Source organism: Halichoeres trimaculatus, unplaced genomic scaffold (assembly GCF_033239565.1).
Source record: "Halichoeres trimaculatus isolate MK-OKI-2021-1 unplaced genomic scaffold, fHalTri1.1 fHalTri1_scaffold_3, whole genome shotgun sequence".
NCBI lineage: Eukaryota > Metazoa > Chordata > Actinopteri > Labriformes > Labridae > Halichoeres > Halichoeres trimaculatus.
The window spans coordinates 10,392,595-10,411,803 of record NW_027437181.1 but is presented as its reverse complement, the minus strand read 5'-3'; the positions used below and the strand labels follow the sequence as shown (position 1 = coordinate 10,411,803).

At 42.9% G+C, this 19,209-nt stretch overlaps 1 protein-coding gene across 2 annotated transcripts in view; it reads right to left on the bottom strand.

Annotated features, from left to right (window-relative positions):
- The window catches only part of samd4a (sterile alpha motif domain containing 4A), a 53,817-nt gene extending 36,226 nt beyond the window's left edge, over nt 1–17,591 (bottom strand). For both annotated transcript variants that reach the window (XM_074666342.1, XM_074666343.1), the window contains exon 1: nt 17,160–17,591. In XM_074666342.1, the coding sequence (XP_074522443.1) occupies nt 17,160–17,355 (196 nt within the window). In that variant the 5' untranslated portion in view covers nt 17,356–17,591. The remainder of the gene's footprint in view (nt 1–17,159) is intronic.
- Nucleotides 17,592–19,209: the final 1,618 nt, after the last annotated feature.

Below are 19,209 nucleotides of genomic sequence, written 5' to 3'. Positions count from 1 at the left end.
GAAATGGTATTGTGAGCCCTCCAGCTGTTGAAACAGGTAGGAGATATGGAACATATTTCTCTGCATGAGGTCATGAAGCTGAGCCTCTGAAAGGTGCAGAGCTAAAGTTCAATTAGGTTTTCAGGCATCTCAGAAAGAACGTGAACTCAGTAAAGCTACCTGAACTCATATCACACATTTTAGCGTGTCAGTCAGTGGAGCTGAGAGTAAGGGGACAGCTAGTCAAACTATCAGGAAGCAAAATCAGCAAGAGTCATGAGTCGGTTGTTTCTCTTACATCCAACTAACCTGCAACCAACAACTAAGTCTTTAGGTGTGAACTTATATCAAGCGCATCAAGGATGGCTAAAAGCAGCTGCAGCAGTAGTTGAACCCAGACTTATCAAACATTTTCACGTGAACATCACAGCACTTTTAATCATAGACACTCTTTTTCAATCATGTATCTGAACATTAAAGTGTTCTGAGTGAACAGCACCATCACAAGATTTGGACAAAGAAACTGGAAACATGGTACCACAAGCATCATTACAAAGCAGCAGGTATTGAGAGCAAGTTGTGTTTACAAATTTCAAAGATCTGTAAAGTTGATAAAGCATTTTCATTTTGTTTATCTGTACCTGAGAATTCTGCAGTGCGTGTGAGGTCAAAAATGCTAATGGTGGAACAAACAACCTCTCTAAACTTTGGCCAAGTTTTGCTCAAAATGATACTGATGCTACAAAGGAGAAAGCATGTTCATCGTCACAGTTACTTCACCACAACATGTTATTTATTTGTATAGAGGTGCACTTGGTAGTTTACATTGAGGGGCCGTTAAACAACGGTTGTAGGGTGAAACGCAAAAGTAATGTTGTGTTTCAGCCTCATGTTTACTCGGAAACAGCATTTTAGCCAACCGAAAACGCAAACTTTTGAAAATGGCCTCCAGAGTGATTTTTTTCTGAAACGCTGCAGCCACCGTTGCCGTGTAAACGTAATCCCGCTTTTTCAGTGGAAATGCTGACGTCACACTAGCGCATACAACAGGACAAGAGTACTGTTGTTATGATTGTAACAGACCACCATGTTGTGCTTGTGTTACTCGATGATCAACTTAACTTCCGTGGAGATCTACCAAAAGCAGCTTTTGGACAAGATCGTTGTAGTGCCAACTAAAGGTCTGGCATACTTACTACAGCATTTTCAGTCCCGCGTTCTTGTGTAAATGCAGTTTTTTTTTCCACTGCGTTTTCACTGCACTGGGATTGACGTGTAAATGTGGCCTGAGAGTCAAAATGGCCCAACAATAAAGGCAAATACCAGTTCTTTTTATAATAATTGGTACTTTTTCCTCCCCAAATATCATGGAATTGGAATCAGAGTTAGGATAAAATGAAAACTGAAATCGATGAGCAAAAGTGGAGTTGAAACTGGAACCCAACCCTACTTAGTCCTTAATATTTGGAGAAAATTCACTCTTACACAAGATTGACAGCCCAGAACTGATAGCCTTATTAGCATCACACCTGAGAGCAATACCACCTATAAGGTGGGGACAGGGCTTCATTTCTGTCCCCTGATCCTGGGGTAACCTGTAAAAAACATCCTATAAAAATCTAGTAGACAGCCAACAGTGTGAGTGGTATTATAGATCAAAATGCTCCCTGAACGATTTAAATATCATAACCCAACTAGTCCAACATTGTTTCCTCAGGTCTGTGGAGAGTAGGAGTTCCCCAGAGTTGGTCTAATTTTGACCAAAACTCCTGAGAAACACAATAATATCATGCTTTTGGAGCTCTTACAACAAGAAAGAAAAAGACACACACACACACACATAACAGGACTTCTGTCTCATTTTCAGAGGATAGATGATAAAAAAGTTCATTGTCCCTCATGCTTCTGAATTAAAGGAGTTACTTCTGCAGAATGAAATCACTGGGATGGAGTGTGTATCCAGGGCATTTTGACAGAGAGAGATTCCTGTGACTAAAATAGAACAGGAAGAGGAATACCTTTTCATAGCAGTCTGGCATCATCACAGCCAGCACACCTGCTCAATTTAGAGAGCATTAAAAAAAGCTCAGCTCTCATCTGGTTTCCACATTGTGTGAGTCTCTGTAAATGTGTGTTTGTGCTGCAGCAGGCCTGCTGTACAGTACGTGTAAAGTAGGTCTTTTCCTCTTTCACGCTTATTTATTTATACTGTGTAATGTTTTAAACAGCGGCCAAGATATGAGTGTGTGAGGGAAGCACCTGGTTGTGTGCGTGTCTCCCCTCAGAAGGAAAAGGAAAAGCATCATCACAGCTTCTCATCAGTGTGCAGTCACGTTTGCTTCACTGTGGTAGTATCCTCTGACCTCATCCCACTTCTCCACTCATCCTCATTCAAACTGCCAAGTCCAGAAACCCTGATGCTGCCAATACCTTACACTTGAACAGTTTTCAATAACAACTTTCCATACAAGTTTTCTCCTCAATATAAGAAGCATTTATCTGCAGCTTGAGTAGTTAAATTTCTTTTGAAATCACAGATTGCCTTTAGGCAACGGTCGGACAATGTTTCAGAATGAATTTAAAATTTGCAGACGAATGCACTTCACTCAACCAAAGAAACCCTCTCTTGCCAAAAACATATTGTTAAAAATATTTTTGATCCAGCAGAAGCAGGACTGTGTCACACTAGCTCACTAGTATAGCTCCAGTCTGTTTGAATGGTTGAAAAGAAAAAAATTAGTACGAAGAAACAGTTTTATTCACAACATTGGCTTATTTGATTTGGGTCCCAAATGATCAACTTTTTCTGTGTTTCATCTCCTATGCAAATGTCTGTGCTCATCCTGCAAGACTTTTCTTGCGTACTATAAGACATATCTTAATCTCTGGGTGTCTTTTTGTGAATGAAGAGGCAAGATTTTTTTATTGTCCCATCCATTTCCCAGGAGTGGGGGAGGTTTCCTGGTAAAGGACGCGGCTGCTGCATGAATGGAGAACAATTCACTGCGATCCCTTACTCCAACCCCCCTCCGTCCCAACTTCCTCCAGAGTCTTTCATCAACATCCCCTCTTCTCCCCTGCTGCAGGACTAACTGGTGGTCTGGAAGAAGCGGGGTGGGGGGCTGAAAGCAGGGCAAAGGATTCGCAGTCTACCTGGGGAAGCGTAACACTTCAGTGTTGAAAAGCTCTGAATGTGGCAATCACAGCTATGCTGGGAATGTGAGCCTCAGCTCTGCCAGGGCTGGACCGGAGAAGCCCACAACTCTATTTAAGGAAATGGCAGTCAGGAGCCCATCAGCCGCTCTCTCAACCTCTCCGCTTCTCTGTCTGTCTCTCACTCCGCTCCAACGCCACCCCCTCTTCTTCCTTTCTAGTACAAGAATGATAATTATTTTCCTTTGTGCAGGAAAGGTTTATTTTTGTACCTGCTGGGAAGAAGGAGAACACGCCACCAAAGTGAAAGGTGCACACACACATTCACACAGAAGTATCAGGACACATCCTCTATTTGTGAGGAGGTGTCCTGTTAAACTACTTAAGTGTGTGTGATCTATTAAACAACGAAACAATCAACAAGTCACTCAAAGAGGGAAGAAGTCTGGAAGAAGAGGGGTGCTTTGGTCAAACTGCTCCCTACTATGATGACCATTATCTGATAAATTCATAACATGCCCTGTATTGACAATGTCAGCATCGTTAGGGCCAGTTCGAGAGAATAGGTTTAGTGAAAAGCCTGAGTTTGTTAATCCTGAGAATATGAGTAAAACTCTGGTTTCTCATTTTCAGATAAGGAGGTAAATTGAAACTGAAAAAAGGGGTAACCTCAGTCTGTCCAAGAAAGAACAGGTTGAACTAACTCAGATCAGCTGTTCTGAAACCAAAAACTCAAAGTTTGCTTGAGTGAAAGAATTCCAAAATTTGGGGTCAGTCGCTGAGTTTGTCAAACCTAACTTCTGTAGCAGGCCAGGAATATTGGAGAATAACATGTCGTGTGATATCTGAATGAGATACTAACTGCTCCACTAAGCAGAATTTCGAGAGCCTGGAGGATAAAGTTTTAGCATTTGGCTAAATCATCACATGAGATGATGCAGCGCAAACATTCAGAGGCTCATTCACAAAACCTTGACAGGACAACAGCTCAAGGCAACAAGTGATCTTTTCTACGTGGCCAACAAGAGACAGTTTTAAGATGAAAGAGGCAAATTGTCTCACTTAAAAGCAGAGAGATAAAAATGTTGTGGAGCTGTATCAGGGATGCTTTGGCCTGGGAGTGCCCAACTTATTAAGTCCTGAAGCAAGCAGTGAACACAACTTCCTGGATGATCTGTTTTGGTGAGGTCATTTCCCCCCTGTTGAGGGGATTCAAAGACTGCTGCTGTATGGCCGCTGCGGCAACTGTTACCACGGGGCTCTTTCACCGGCTGGTCCTGCTGATGTCAGTTTGTGTGTCCTGGCCAGAACAGTGTCGACCGATCAGAGGAGAGTGAGTGTGGTTGGCAGCGCCATGCTGTGTCTCCACTGTCAGTGTCCATTCATGTGAGGACAGAGAGGACAGTCAGAGACACAGCTGAGGCAAAGCAGAGTCACACATCTAGGTTCTGGCTCAGCTGTAGTGGAGTGGCCAAAGTGGCCAAAAAAAAATTGTCTTCCGGGTTTTCTGATAACAATTCTTTTGGCATAAAAACTTCCTTTAACTATTTCAATGTTATGTAAAAAAATGTGGAAGAGACACGGATGTATCTGAAACTTCATGAAGTATTTTTAGTACAATATATGGTCAGTGGCCCACCCATAAATTGCTCAGTGAAAAGAAGTGCAATCTATTTAAATATAAAACAAATGGCTGAATAATTTGTGACTTGGTGTAGCCTTATAAATGTGAAGATTTGTTGCTTCTTTAAAATTTATCAAAGTCTTTGGGTTCCAGACTTGAGCAGCCAAAGGCCATCTTGTTTTTTGTTCCAAGTCAAACTTATGTTATTTTGTGTGCAGCCTTGTTGTCTGTAAAAACCTGCTTGTCTGTTCAGCTAAGACTGGATGGCTCCTGAGCCTAAACAGCCACTTGCACAAGAAGTGCAGTGTACAGCACAGCCAGCTGCCTGGGTGCAGGGCGGGGATGGGGAAGGGCTGGGCGGAGGGTCTGGACGGCTATGTGGGGAAACATTATATGCCTGTATGTCTGCTGTGGTCGGGGCGAGACTGACTGGTCATCTATGAGACAGACTGGTATCTCTCACCTGTTCTCACCCTCTCCTGCTCTCTCTTTCACATACTCTCTCACTTCTCTCTTTCTTATTAACGTCACCCCTCCCTCACTCACACACATTAAAGTACACAATCAAGGTATTCACAGTGAAGGCCAGAGTTATTGATGGTACTATCTGCAAAAAACGTGCATACTCGCGTACTTGTTGCAGGTAAGTGACAAAGACAACACTGCCTCACTTACTCAGCCTGTCATAGAAATGCATTGCTAGTTTTTTGACCAAGCCACAGCTTCCAGCAATTAGAAAAGAAGCAGATGTAGAAGTGCTAGAAACTGCAGTTCCTCAAGCATCCACTTGAGGCTGGCCCCAGAAGTACCAGAAACCACATTCACACCCATTCAGAAAAGTTGATCTTATTAGACAAAAACGAACATGTTTACAGCCTGGTACAGAAAATATTTTAGAAGATATTATAATTACATCTTTTGCATATTTAAGAGAATGGCTAACGTCATTTACAAGTGTGCATACTATAGCTGTTAGCATGGAAGCTATGACCCTCCATAAGTATGCCTCTTTTCCCCTTGCTTGATATAAAAGTTTGTTAGAGTATTTGCTTAAAGGTAAGGGTCTGTAGGAATTTTCGTTACTTGTTACAGTGTGTACCCACCGAAAGCGTTAAGAGCAAATGTATTCGCATCAAGTAAAATTGCGCCGCGCTAGACGCTCAAGTTTTGACGCTGGTACAAATATACAAAAAACGATCACCGCTCGCCACGGCTTCATTGCACGGAAAGTCCGCCAACATCATTTCATCCTCGAACATGGCTCTGATCACTACCATCACAGCTCTGTACCTGCTGTCGAGAAGTCAGCTGCTGCGGGCTAGGAGCCGACGTCGGTACTGGATGCATGCTACCCTACGGAGATGGTTTGAGCTTGGTGAGTTCCACCGTCTCTTGCAAGAGCTGCGTCTGGACGACGGCCGGTTCCAGCGGTACTTCAAGCTGACTGTTGCCCAGTTAAAAGACCTGCTATCCAGGGTTGGTGCCAGGATCTCCCGCCTGGATACCAACTACAGGCGCTCCATTCCAGCTGTGGAGCGCCTGTCCATCGGTGACGATCTCCACACTGATAGGCTGTCCCGGTCAAGACACTCGCTCGCACGAAAAGTTCAATTATTTCAAGTTGAGCGGTGAGCAGCGAGCGTTTTATGCTGGAAACGCTCACTGCTCAACGCTTGAACACTTGAAGCCGCTCTATGCTCACCCCGACGCAGCGTCAATTCGCGGTTTTAAATTTACTTTGTATGTAATATCAACGCGCGAAAAATTTGCGATGCTTTCGGTGGGTACACACTGTTAGTAAACATAACATTCAAACTGGGCTCCTCCTCCTTGGCTCAGTGCCAATGGCAGCGCACACCCACAGCCTCCAACTCACAGACTGTATCTCCAACTGTCACTATGTGAACACACTCACCATCCCAGCAACCACCTGTAGCATCACATTTCTACATGGAAGAGACTCCAGAGCTGTGCATCAGACTTGGCTTATCAGCACAAACTAAACAGTAATGGTATTTGACACATACCTGATTAGCAGAGAGCCAACTCGTGAGGCTCTTTGTTCTGTGCTGCTCTCTTTGAGTGCCAAAAAGCGAGAGAAAGTCAAGCTAAACTTCACCCTCTCCACCCAGACACATCCCGAAATAACCATAACATCAACATACAGGCTGAGGAGGGGGTTGAGGTAGACAGACACACTGACACACATGTATAGAGGCCAGTAGAAGAGGATTGAGCAGGAATATTCCTGTAAAAGTTGATATTTCATTTTTTAAGGAAAATCCTGAAGACCCTACCTTGAAAGGAGTTGTAGTATCTCATCTTCGGTACATATCATACATAGTTTGCATTTATAAAGAAGTAAAGGTTCTGCTTACAAATATTTACAGAGTATCATCCAAAAAAACCCAGGGCTTCTACCAATAGCATTCAACAAGCCTTACATTCAAAATCCAAACCAGCGCTGTGGGATTGTTACCTGCCATGGAAATACCTTTATACTCAGATACAGCTGGTTAAGCCTTACCAAAATGTTTCTTCATTTGTATATTGAAAAAAAAATTGTGTGCAATACTTGGATTGTAGATGACTTCTTTTGTTTAATACTCAATAACCATTTTCAGATCATTGAATGACCTGGCGAGTGTGCGTCTCTTCGTGAGTGTTCGGTGTTTTCTGGCTTTCATAAAAAGATGTTTGTCTTCCCTTCCTTTCTGTACCAAAAACATACAACACCCACTTCACACCCAAAAGCCACAGTATGCGTCAAACTTTTCATTGTGTGTATCATAAAACCCTACAATTGTGTTTTCAGCTTGTCCTCAGTCTGTTTGTAACACTTCGCCAATGTCAGCACACACACTACTCAATCATGACTGATGATAGTGTGTCTGATAGATTGAGATTGAGTAAAAACATACACAGATGCACACAGTGCAGCGATCCAACAAGCTGGTGGGAAGCAAAGCTGGGATCAGAGCTGTAAGAAGCACAGACAAGTTCAGTGAGAAACTAAACCACAAGGGTTTATGAAGGGCTTGATTGCATAATCCATGCTATCAGTGGAACAACGTTTGTCTCTCGCAGAGATAAATAACAAGAGCGGCACATGTCTGGGGCTTCCAGTAGCTTCCATCAGCATTTGAGCAGCTTGTTATGACTCTAGTTTGTCTCTCCTCTTGTTTTTATAGACACACTAACACACAAACACCTGAAAGGGGGAGCTGAAAAGAAGAGCCTGAAGAGACTGGAGGGAAAAGACAAGCTTTATTTTTTCTTCCCCTCTGCTCGTTTTGGCAGGTCGTCTGTCCCCATTCCTGAGGTTCAGAACGAGTTCACAGAACACGCCGTCAACTTCCAGAAATAAACTGTTTGCTCATGCGGGGGTGCGATGAAATAGTTTGGACAGAGACAGAGTTTTCTCTCTCACTCAGGGAATGGCCAATGACATGTTTAGAGAGGATGTTGACAAATATAGCTAGAGTAAGTGTTTGACTACAAAAGACTTCAGTTCAATTGTTACACATGGGTTTTATTATAGTCACATCTGTCTAAGTTGACAATGACTTTTTTTTAATTTCTAGATAGTTTCATTGTTTAAGCTTTTGGGTATAGTAAAAAAGTCAAGCATCTTAATAAGCATTCGTAAAAATCTTTGTGAGACCCTAGTTAGAATAATGGTCAGTTTGCCAGTTAGAGATCCAACAGATGATTCTGTAGTTGGTGTAGTAAGTGCAGATTCAGTTTGACAGCATTAAGTCCTGGGAAAATCAGACAACTTAGAAAAAAGTGGTGAATGAATTTCAGCTGTAAATTGTGCCAGTATTTTCTAAGCCTCCATTCTTTCCTTTCTACTACCCACCCATTCCCCCTCCTCCTCATCCTCACCCTCCCTCCTTCAATACCCCGGTGTACTCAGGAGACCTTAGCTCCACTGAAGGTGGAATCAGTTTTCCTTTTCCACTGTGTCTTTTCCCCCCATGCTGGAAAAGCCCCATCCAGCCTCACTGAGGGCCTGACTCAAGTGTGCTCCGACGTGCCTACATTCCTAGACAGTATCCCCAACACCGGAACCATTTACCGCCTCAGCCGGGAATGCTGATTTCCAGCCCACGTTTTCATCAGACCTAGTTCAGGCAGAGCTTAACAGGAATTCACTGAGTAACATCAACCGTTATATAATGACAGCTTTCCCTCCATGTCAGTCATCTTACAGTAAAAAAAATGCAGAGGCGTGCTATCTCACTCTTCTGCCTGGAGCGTCAATGAAAGTCATCATTTTTCTGAATGTCATATTTTGACCTGGAACTTGAAACAGCTTTTCAAACTGAGATCCTACACTAAGGATGTTTGAGTTAAAGATTAAATATCCGGGGAAAATATTGTTGAACAAATCCTCAGATTTAATACAGAGGAGAATCAACCAGACAATGAAAACATCACATAATATATAACATATATCAGGTGTATCTGATTTAAGGAAATCATTTTTGTCAGTATTAGAAACTTCTGATACCAAATAAAATGAAAAGCTGAAATATACTTCTCTACTGTGACATGTATGAAAAGTCAGTTTTTACAGGGTTGTGACACTCACTCAAGTTCGAGAGAGCAGTTAGAGAAGTTTTCTTCAGGGCTAGCTCAGAATGCGTCTTTGCACTTTGCTTGTTTTTTATGCTAAAGTTCGTTGAGTGTTTATTGCTCACAAAGTCAAATAGACAGGCAAAGTAACTTCTTCTCCTTCTCCCTGAAAAACTGGTGGATAATATTCATAAAAAATACACTAAATAAGGAAGTTTCACCTTTAAAATTGGTGTCTTGTGGTTCTTGTTTTTATTTCTTTATACTAGCTGTTTTAACTGGATGAAAGGAAGTTCTTTGAGACTTGGCCTCTGCTGATGTGTGTATGATTTCAAAAATTTTAACCAAAACCACGCCTTACAAAGAGTGAGGAGGGTACTGTCACATTATCATTCAATTGGAACAGGTTGTAGACACAGGACTGGATATTGAAAAGGAAAAAGGTATTAAAACAACTCTAACTCAGAGGTCGCATTGACCAATTATCCTCAATCTTTGACTGAATTTTTTAAGCAATGACGAAAATTATGAAAGTTGCCTGTCATTTTGACGGATTAGAAACTCCGAGAGTGATCCAGTCCATCACTTTCATTGTCACACAAAACCACTAATTAACCACACCCGGCACCTGCAGTCGAATCCCTGTCCAATGGGTGGCTAGCGTGCATAATTAATCAGGCACTGTGTTGTCATACTGTAGTCACAGGTTGTTGCTGACGGCACGCTTAAGATCCATGGAGTTGATACATTGTGGCACATCTGTGACCACTACGACTCTGAGGCGGCCCCTCTTGTACATCAGGATCACATGCTTCAGGATTTCCTGCCGGCGAAGTGGGTTCTGGCGGGATTGGGAAACCCGTCTTGCCCATTGTTAAGTACTTCACTGGGTGAAATGTTTCCAGACTTTGAAACACTTACTGAAGCAGCAGTGGTCATTCCAGTATGTAGTGTTGTAGCAGAACCATAGACTGTATAAAACATGGACGTAGTCTCGCCGACGTCACCCGTCTGTTTCTGAAACGGAAAATGAAGCACATTGGCTATAGCGGCCATATTGGTAGTGGCAAGGGCTTCGCCTACAGCCATAGGGCACCGGCCGTCACGTGACCCTCAGCTGTGCCTCTTATTGGGGGAGCTTGCGATCTTAATATCCCCTGAACAGCCATGTTAGAAAAAAATTCACCCCCCGTACAGTGGGAGCCGGTAGTAAAATTAGCGACTCAGACAGGAGACTTTTTTTTAACCAGGCTGTAAATAGGTTAATTTCTGCTTTGAAAATGGCTTTTTTTGGCTTTGTGTGTATGTGACTTCCGCTACTTCCGGAGCCAGTCTCAAGCGAACACTCGATGAACAGCAGATTTTAGCACTTCCGCATTGTCTCACATTCTGAGACCGGAGGTTGCCGCTTGAGCAGAACAGGGCTTCAGCCTCCATTATATTAAAAAAAGATGCATGATGAAGTCGGCTGTCTGAGGTAAAGATACATAACCTGATGCTGATCTCCTCTGCCGCTCTCTTGCTCGACGACCTTGATTGCGCTAAAATGAGCATCTACTTTAAATCCAAGCAGCCCAAGAGAAAAGTTTGAGCTCAGAGGATACCAAAAAAAGTTGGCAAAAAACTTGACTTGAAACTTATCGTGAAAACAGATCTGAGTTTTTCCATTTAATTAAAAAAGTGCATCCCGCCTGCTGTGAGAGCAATTTTTTTTTGCTTAAGAAAGCTCTAGATGGCAGGGTGGGTGTTATTATTCACATTTTCTATTACTGGTCTTTGTCTGTTTTCTCTTTCTGCCAGTTGAATTGCCCTGCATAATTAATGGTACAAGTTGTATTAGAGTCATGTCTGTGATGATATGCTAAAATGTATAATTAATAGTTAAAAGGTCTCATTGATTTTTTAATTGAGGGATCAGTGTTCACTATGACCGAATTTTTACAATCCTGTCCGTCAAAATGATGGACAAGTAAGATATCCAGTGCAATGTCTGCTCTAACTTGTGCCTGAAGATATTTTTTTAAGGTTTTGTTGGACTTTGTTGGTAGCAGCATGGTCAGTGACATTAGCTCCAGCTCTCAGGACAGCTGCTTGTACAAACTGAATCCCTGCCTGCCTCCTTCCAGCTCAAATAGTTGCGCAGGCCAGGTCAGCAATCCACCACACCACAGGAAAATGAAGTTAGTCATTCAGAACACCAGGCCCTGTGTCCTGTCCCTACCCCACCCCTTACACCAACTTCACTACACCCTGTGTGTGTGTACGTGTTTGTGTGAGTGTGTGTAAGAGAGTACATATGTTTGAATGTGCTTGTGAGTGTCATTCGTCAGACAGCACTCTTCTGCTATTCATGTCCCGTCAAGTTGATCGGATATTGTCCCTCTTGAGATTGTCTCAAAAGAAGTTTTGTTCTCCTCGAGGGGGGGAGGAAAAACAGGAAGTTACATTCCTCAATAACCACTACTGAAATGCTGCTTCAGGCTATTATCGAGAATCCCAGAACAAAACCAGGATTTAAAGTCACTTTGAAAAGATTCTTACAAAAAAAAACACACTTGGTAGAGTTGTTAAGTGCTGGGTTGTTAAGGCAATATTGCACAAACTTAGAAGCACCAAATAACTCACTGGAGTAAAATATAAAAATAGCTTGAAACTTCAAGACAATTTAATCTTGTGGGGTGATAATGATCCTGCATTGATTCTGATTGCTGTTGCATGAAGTCGCATCAATCGCTGGGTCCTAAAACAAGGCAGCCTCACAGCGGCTGGGAGAAGTAGGTCACTGAGGATTCCATTCATTTGTACAGCGCTTTCCAAATAGTTGCGCTTTTCCACTCAGCCCAAGACTTCCAGCTGCATGTTAACCCTTTAGCAGCCTGTCGCTCTCACTCCTGCACTCATAGAAACACCATACAGCACTACAACTGATCATCAGACTGGAAAATCACAACAGTGTATGATGTGCTTTGGTCTGATAAAACCCATCAAAGTATGAGCTGCTCATGGCTCTGTTATTACACTGACTGAGTCTGTGGTGATTAACTACCACAGAAAACGCTGAAAGATTTCACTCTCACTGTCTTCACAGGCCTATTTTTGGATTGGATAAGCAAACTGTTAAAATTAATCGAAAAGCTGTTTGTAATGAAACAAAGATTTTCAGCAACTACAAAACAATGTTCCTACGGAGTTTAAAGCAATACAATACCTACCACAAAGTCTGTCAAAACCTCTGCTGTGACACTTATTTGATACTAGCTCAGCACTATTCCAGTAAAACAGCAGACTGGCGCATCAGCCATACTCTGGCACATACACTCTCAAACAAGCTACCACAACATACCAGAGGGATCACGTAACCAGACAACCTTCTCAATCTCTCCCTTTTCAGTGGCATGTGTCCTAATGTAAAGTCTAGAGAGCTGAAACAGGACTGCTAGCTCTACCTCACTTAGCTGAGTCAGTGGACCTGAGGCCACCACAAGCTGACACAGGTGGAAGAAGAACTCAAGGGTGGGGTCCATAGCTTAATCTGGGCACTATAGGTAGAGGCTTACAAAAACATACTTCAGCAGGATTTAACTGGGACAGAGTTTTGTTCACAAAAGGTCAGAAGCAAACAGTTAACCATGCCATTCACGTTGAAAAGAAAGAAATATGCACATTGTCAGGAAATCTAACTTACAGAGACAGAACACAACTATGAGGTTAAATTTGTGCCATCAGAAACTGAATTTGAATTATGGTATTTTACCAATGAAAATTCAACTCTTTTTATACTTTCAATTTAAAAACACAGAAAAATTAAACTCTTTCTATACTTTAAATTAAATAAACTCAGATTTCAATTTCAATTCACAAAAAGCAGATTCAGTTTTACAATTCAATTTCAATTTAGAGCAGCACAACCATTACGTCATCTTGTACCCCTCGGGGAGACTAATCAAGCAGATTGGCAGACACCCTCTACACATCCGCTAACTGTGCCGATTTACTAGGGCTGTTGTGTTAGCTGTTGTAAGCACGCTCTGCGTTCAGTTCACAAATGCCACATGAGGGATGTAAATAACACTGTGGCAGCAATTCTAGAAATATAAGTTGAACAATACTATGTATTCGGCTGATTTAGTGTAACAAACATTTGCCAGAAGTGCTTGTGAACTGATTATTACAGGAGCTTGATAAGTGTTTAGAATAGGGGCAGCCATCTTTGATTGTCCATTCAGGGGTGGTGAGGGGCGTGTATGTGATTTCATTCATTTCTATACCAGCTATCCCTTTCGGGGTTGCGGGGCGGGTACAGGAGCCTATTCCAGCTGTCACTGGGCGAGAGGCGGTACCGGTTGCCAGTCGATCGCAGGGTTGCACAGTAGACAGACAACATGTGTATTATGAGATTTCAAACTTGATTATTTAGCCACTGGTCTTTAGCCACCGTTGAACTGACGATCGTCCCGCTCAGGGGAGGAGGCGTACAGCTAGACACAATACAGGAGAGACTGTCAGTGCCAAATTAAAAACGTTAGTTTTAAAACAAACACTGAGCATCACTGTTTTGAGTTGAAGAGGAGCAATACTGAAAAAGGCACTGTATTTTATACAGACGGGTACAGAATTAGGTACTTACAGGTACAGACCGAATTGCATCTGTAGTACCAAGTACCGATTCAGGTAAACTTAAATGTTGCCATGTTTAGGTACCTAAACGCACCCTCGTGACTGTGAGAGAGTAGAAAGTGGGCAATTTTTCATGCTGGACATGAACACAGCATTGCAAGGCTATACTTAAGACTAAATGTTACAAAAGTACTAAAAATTGGTACCGTTGCGTACCAATACTGATTGCCAGGTACCGGGTATCAGTATCGTATTGTTTCAAATGTGAAAGGTACCCATCCCTAGTATTATAGGTACATTTCGGTCAAAGTTTAAACAAGTGAAAAAACTCCCTGCTTTATTTTGATCAACACTGATTTAAATTTAAAACAGGTTGTGAAGAAGACCAAAAGTACTACTGGTGCCTCTATACAGCCTACATAAGCAAGGAGGACCATCAATTGACCAGGCAATTTCTATACTGTGACTTTTTTTGAGCCATAAACCACGAGGGGGGAGTTGTCAGATCAGAATTCTTCAGCACAGTAAAGAAGCAGCCTCTTGATTTCATCAGCAGAAATTGACAGTGGGTTAATGCTCATGCTTAAAAATGATGTTTTTTTCCCTAAAAAAATACTCTTTTGGTGCAGGACAAGATCTCAGTGATTAAATGCAGAACTTTGCCATTTTTTGCATTATGAGGTGCCGAAGTCAAGAAAAACTCCCTCATAGTTGCTTTTTAAACTATTAACATTTTGGTCAGTTATTCAAAATGGAATTATGTGTGGAATTTGTGTGGGAAAGTACTAAAATTGGTAGTATGCAAATGAATAGTGTTTGTATAATTGATATCTTGTTATTAACGCAACCTGGATCTGTTGAGAGGGTCAAAGGTGTTTGAAATGCAGTGACCACAGAGTGCAACTTGGTAGACAACATAACTGACTAGCATAGTTTTTTTTCTCAATGCTGTCTATGATCAGTTCTAATTCAGCAAGCTTTTAAGCTTGGGTTGAATACAGCATCAGTGAAAGCTTAGTTAATATCAAGATACATCAAGGCAGCCACTATTAAGCACCTGGTTGGACACAATTCGGAACTAAAAGTCACTGTTGAGATATAGAGATTCACAAATGGTGGGAGATTTAATTACCGATGTGACTCCAGGATCGCCACAAAGATTAAGGGACAGACTTTCTTTGAGTCACACAGATGTTCTGAACTCTGAAATATTCACAAAACTAAGAAAAAAGGCGATGTTGAAAACGTCAAGCCCCTTCTATCGCCTCCCTACGTCATCAGTCTGCTTTGATCTCTGAAAGCCTGAACCACTCTGACTTTGGGAGGGGTCGACTGAGGAAACTTCATATAGTCTGCTTTGATGTCTACTTTATATTAAACAATAACACAGAGCCGCCACTATTAACTACAGCCACTGCCCCTTGTAAACCCTGATGGAAACTTTGTGTAATGTATGTGTGTGTGTGTGTGTGTGTGTGTGTGTGTGTGTGTGTGTGTGTGTGTGTGTGTGTGTGTGTGTGTGTGTGTGTGTGTGTGTGTCTGCAGGGCAGGGCCATTATGTCAGCCCAGTGTAAGCCATCAGATGTGTTGCTGCATGCAGATGTTGCCATAGGTACACACTGACGCCTGCTCTCCAGTAGCAGCAGCACTTCTTTCTATTTTTCATGAGCCCAGTTGGTTGCCAAGGTTTTTGTTTCCATGGCCACGCTGCAGTCTGATGCAACAAAACCCAGCCAGAACCCCCTCCCCACCGTCCCCGGGTACCTTGGCGCAATTCCAGCCCAGGGAGCGATACAGCACTATAGGCTGGCACACTGACTGACTGACTGACGTCTCTGACGGGCAACAGTGCCAGCTGAGCTAACACTGCACACAACTCCAGGATCCTTCCACATTGACTCTCTAACTGGCTACAGTTCAGCACCACACTATGAACAGTTTCATAACAGCAGTGATTCAGCTTTTTATTTCTCTTGATGGGGTTTCAGGAATGTTTGGGGCAGTAAAATGTATTCTAATGCCAGGTAGACCAGTGTTTTCCCCAAGTTTACAGCCTTGGGGGGCAGCAGGGTGAGGGTGGTGTGAGCACAGGAGAGCATCTTCACAGGGAAGTCTCTGAGAAATGTTTCTTGTGGTGGTTTTCCCAGATCGCTGTCTGCTATACAGATTGTGCTTGTATGCGTGTGTGTAAATGTGCGCACGTGTTAGTGTGTCTATGAACTCATTGGTGAGGAAATTCACAAGATGAAAAACATAAGTCTGTCTGTTAAATTAAAAAACAAGGTGTAGACCTGATTAATGAGAGAGGTAACACTAAATTCTTTCTGATTTGATCTGGGGCTATATGTTGAATAAAATTAACTTCCAGGCTCCCCCCCCTTATAATGGTGGTGGGAACACTGGAGATGTCCCATATGTGAGTGCTCTCCTGAGTCTTTGGTCCCTGGTCAGGGACTACACAGACTTTGGGAAAACGTGCCCTCAAAAAATATTAAAGAATGTCAGATGTGGAACAAACTATCAGAGTTTATAAGATCTGTGCCTCAAAGATGAGATGTACATAATGTGTGGCGACTGACTCACTGTGCTGCAGGTGGCCAAAAAGAAATAAGTCTTACTTCACACCCTCCTTGTAATGTATTTATAGATGTGCAACATGTCATATTAAAACTGAACCATCTCTCACCTTTGATTTAAAGGTTATGAGCACTTTGTTGCTGTCAACGACATTCTGTATCTTAGTTTTGGTTTAATCCAGAACTCTCAAGCTCTCATCAACATTAACAAGCCCTGGCCACCCACAGACCATCTGTTATATTTAGTGAAAAATCTTTAAAAAATAATTTGTTTTTCTAGGTGTTAGTTTAAAACCTGCTGTTTAGTGATTTTTCGCACAAAAAGTTACATCGGTAGAGAAAAGGCAGGGTGGGGCACAGATTGTGTGTGAAAGATAAGTGGATCAAATTATGTGGAAACACGCTAAAATAAGTCGGAGACAATCATAATCAATACACCTTAATGTAGTTTGACCAAAAAAAATCAAGGGCATAAATTTCAAGACTTTCCAAGTACACCCGCAAAGTTTTCATTCATGAAAATCTGCACTAAACAGTCACATTGATTGCAGATGAATGTGGTCTGTCAGTACCTTTCAAACAATTTTATCACATGTTTGTGGATGTGGTTATAGCTGACGGTGTCTTACCTGGGTTGTTGGCCTCTCCTTCCAAGACCTGCAGTTCCGTGCACTCAGCGAGAGAGTGCTCCAGACAGAGCTGCAGGAAACGGGCCTGGGTCCGGCTCACCCTCTTCAGCAGAGACAGCAGAGCTACTGTCTGCTCACATTCGTTCCATCCCTTGAACCAGCTTGCAAGCACTCCCACCTGATCACGAAACATCATGGTCTGTGAAGGCGGGATTGTAAGGGGACTGGCTTCACACAGATGGCTTGGGTAAACTTTGGGTGTGGATGCAGGTGGGATGGCGTATCAGTTGACTTTTGATGTTTAAATATGCAGAGCAGAGCAGTTCTTGAGGTTTCAGCTGAAGCACTGTAATGCCATTCTTAGCTTTCTTGGCAGCAGCAGCAGATCAGAAGTCTCAAAATCTGTTTCACTGCAGCTGGTTCTGGGTATATTCCTGCCACCGTCTTCTTCTCTCTGATAATCTCTGTTGTAAGGGCTTTGGGGGGTGTGTGGTGCTCTTCTAGTTCGGCATTAGCTGATATGAGCTGCTTTCGGCTGTCAAGTCCCAGAGGGATTGATATTTGATGAGTCAGCCTTCTTCCAGCACACTCTGTGTCACATCAGCTTCAGCCTCACTGGCATTTTCTTCAGGGAATCCCTCTTAAGCCTGCAGGAGGATGTTAGAAGTTAGGGGAGGGCAGAAAAAATATGTTCAACAGACAATGCTCTTTCTAGCTCTACACGTCTCCGTCTTTTACAGTGCAGTAGAGGAGACAGCCACAATGGAAATGCGACAGTCTCCCTGTTGCTTCAGCTCTGCAGACTTTGTGCTACTGCAATGGAGGGGAAAACAGCCTTGAAAAAACTCATACACGCATTCATAGGTCGCCTCCTTGCTGCTTCCTATGCGCATAGGCTTGTGGCATTCACCACCGGGACAAAAATAAATAAATTTCGTTTCTGGTATCCACCCATTCCTAAAAATACAGCTGTCGGTACTACTAGGACTGCATCCTGGAATTTTCCAAAGAAAGGACGCGAGGCTGGGTTATCGACGCTGTTGACAGGGCTGTGAGCTGAACGACTTCACCCCGCTAATATAATGACAGGTTACACTTATAAACTCTATTTTAGACCGAGGGGGGACTGCAGCCGCGAGTTTTAGACGGATAGCAGCAAGCTGGGAGCAGTCTCCGGGTTTCGGGGCAGAGCATTAGCCACTGTCTAAAACTGTCACTTTGCTTCATCAGCACACACAGGGAATGACCGTTGGCGGATATGCGAGTGTGAATGTCTGCATATGTGTGAGCTGTTCGTACAAAGAAAACTAATTGGTCTCACCTCTACAATCTGATTCTCTTCACCCGTGCTGATGTTAATCTTTGTTTTTAACATCGTACACTAATGTTGGTAAAGTTACAACCGTGAGCACCGAGAGTAACGGTACGAATCCAACAAACGCGAACTGACGCGGCGAAGAGTTCGCCTCAGTTCATTGTGTATTGCAAGCGGCTGCTCAGGGACGCTATGAGTCTTAACGGCGCGATTCAAGCCGGCGGCGCCAATTTTTAACATAATTTCTTAACAACTGTGCCCCAATAATCGTCTCTGAGAAGACGCGATTATGCTGCGGACCGTGCCACACCTGAGGCATGACTGTTGGGTTTAATATACAAATCTTTTTTACATCAAGAGGTAACCGCCGTAGAGAATCGAACGCGAGTTTATGCGAAGTGGTAACGTACAGCGGCTCCGCGCCGTAACTGACATTAACGGCTGAGAATTCTCACTGTGTCCATTAAAAATGTTATCGACTGTGCAACATCAGCATTCGGGCAAACACCAAAACTAACACAACCCATGTAGTTCGAGAGAACACGATTACAATGTAGACACACAAGAAAACTTCTGTTATCAGTGTTTCAATTGTTGGGAACAGGGTTTAAAGGGGAAAAAAGTTTACAGTCCTTACCTTCTGGCACAGTCTGCATCGTTGGCTTTGTCTCACCGGTCGTCGGGCTCAGCTTTGGTTCGGGAGCTGTGCCCCTTTACTCTGGGTCTGTGAGATTT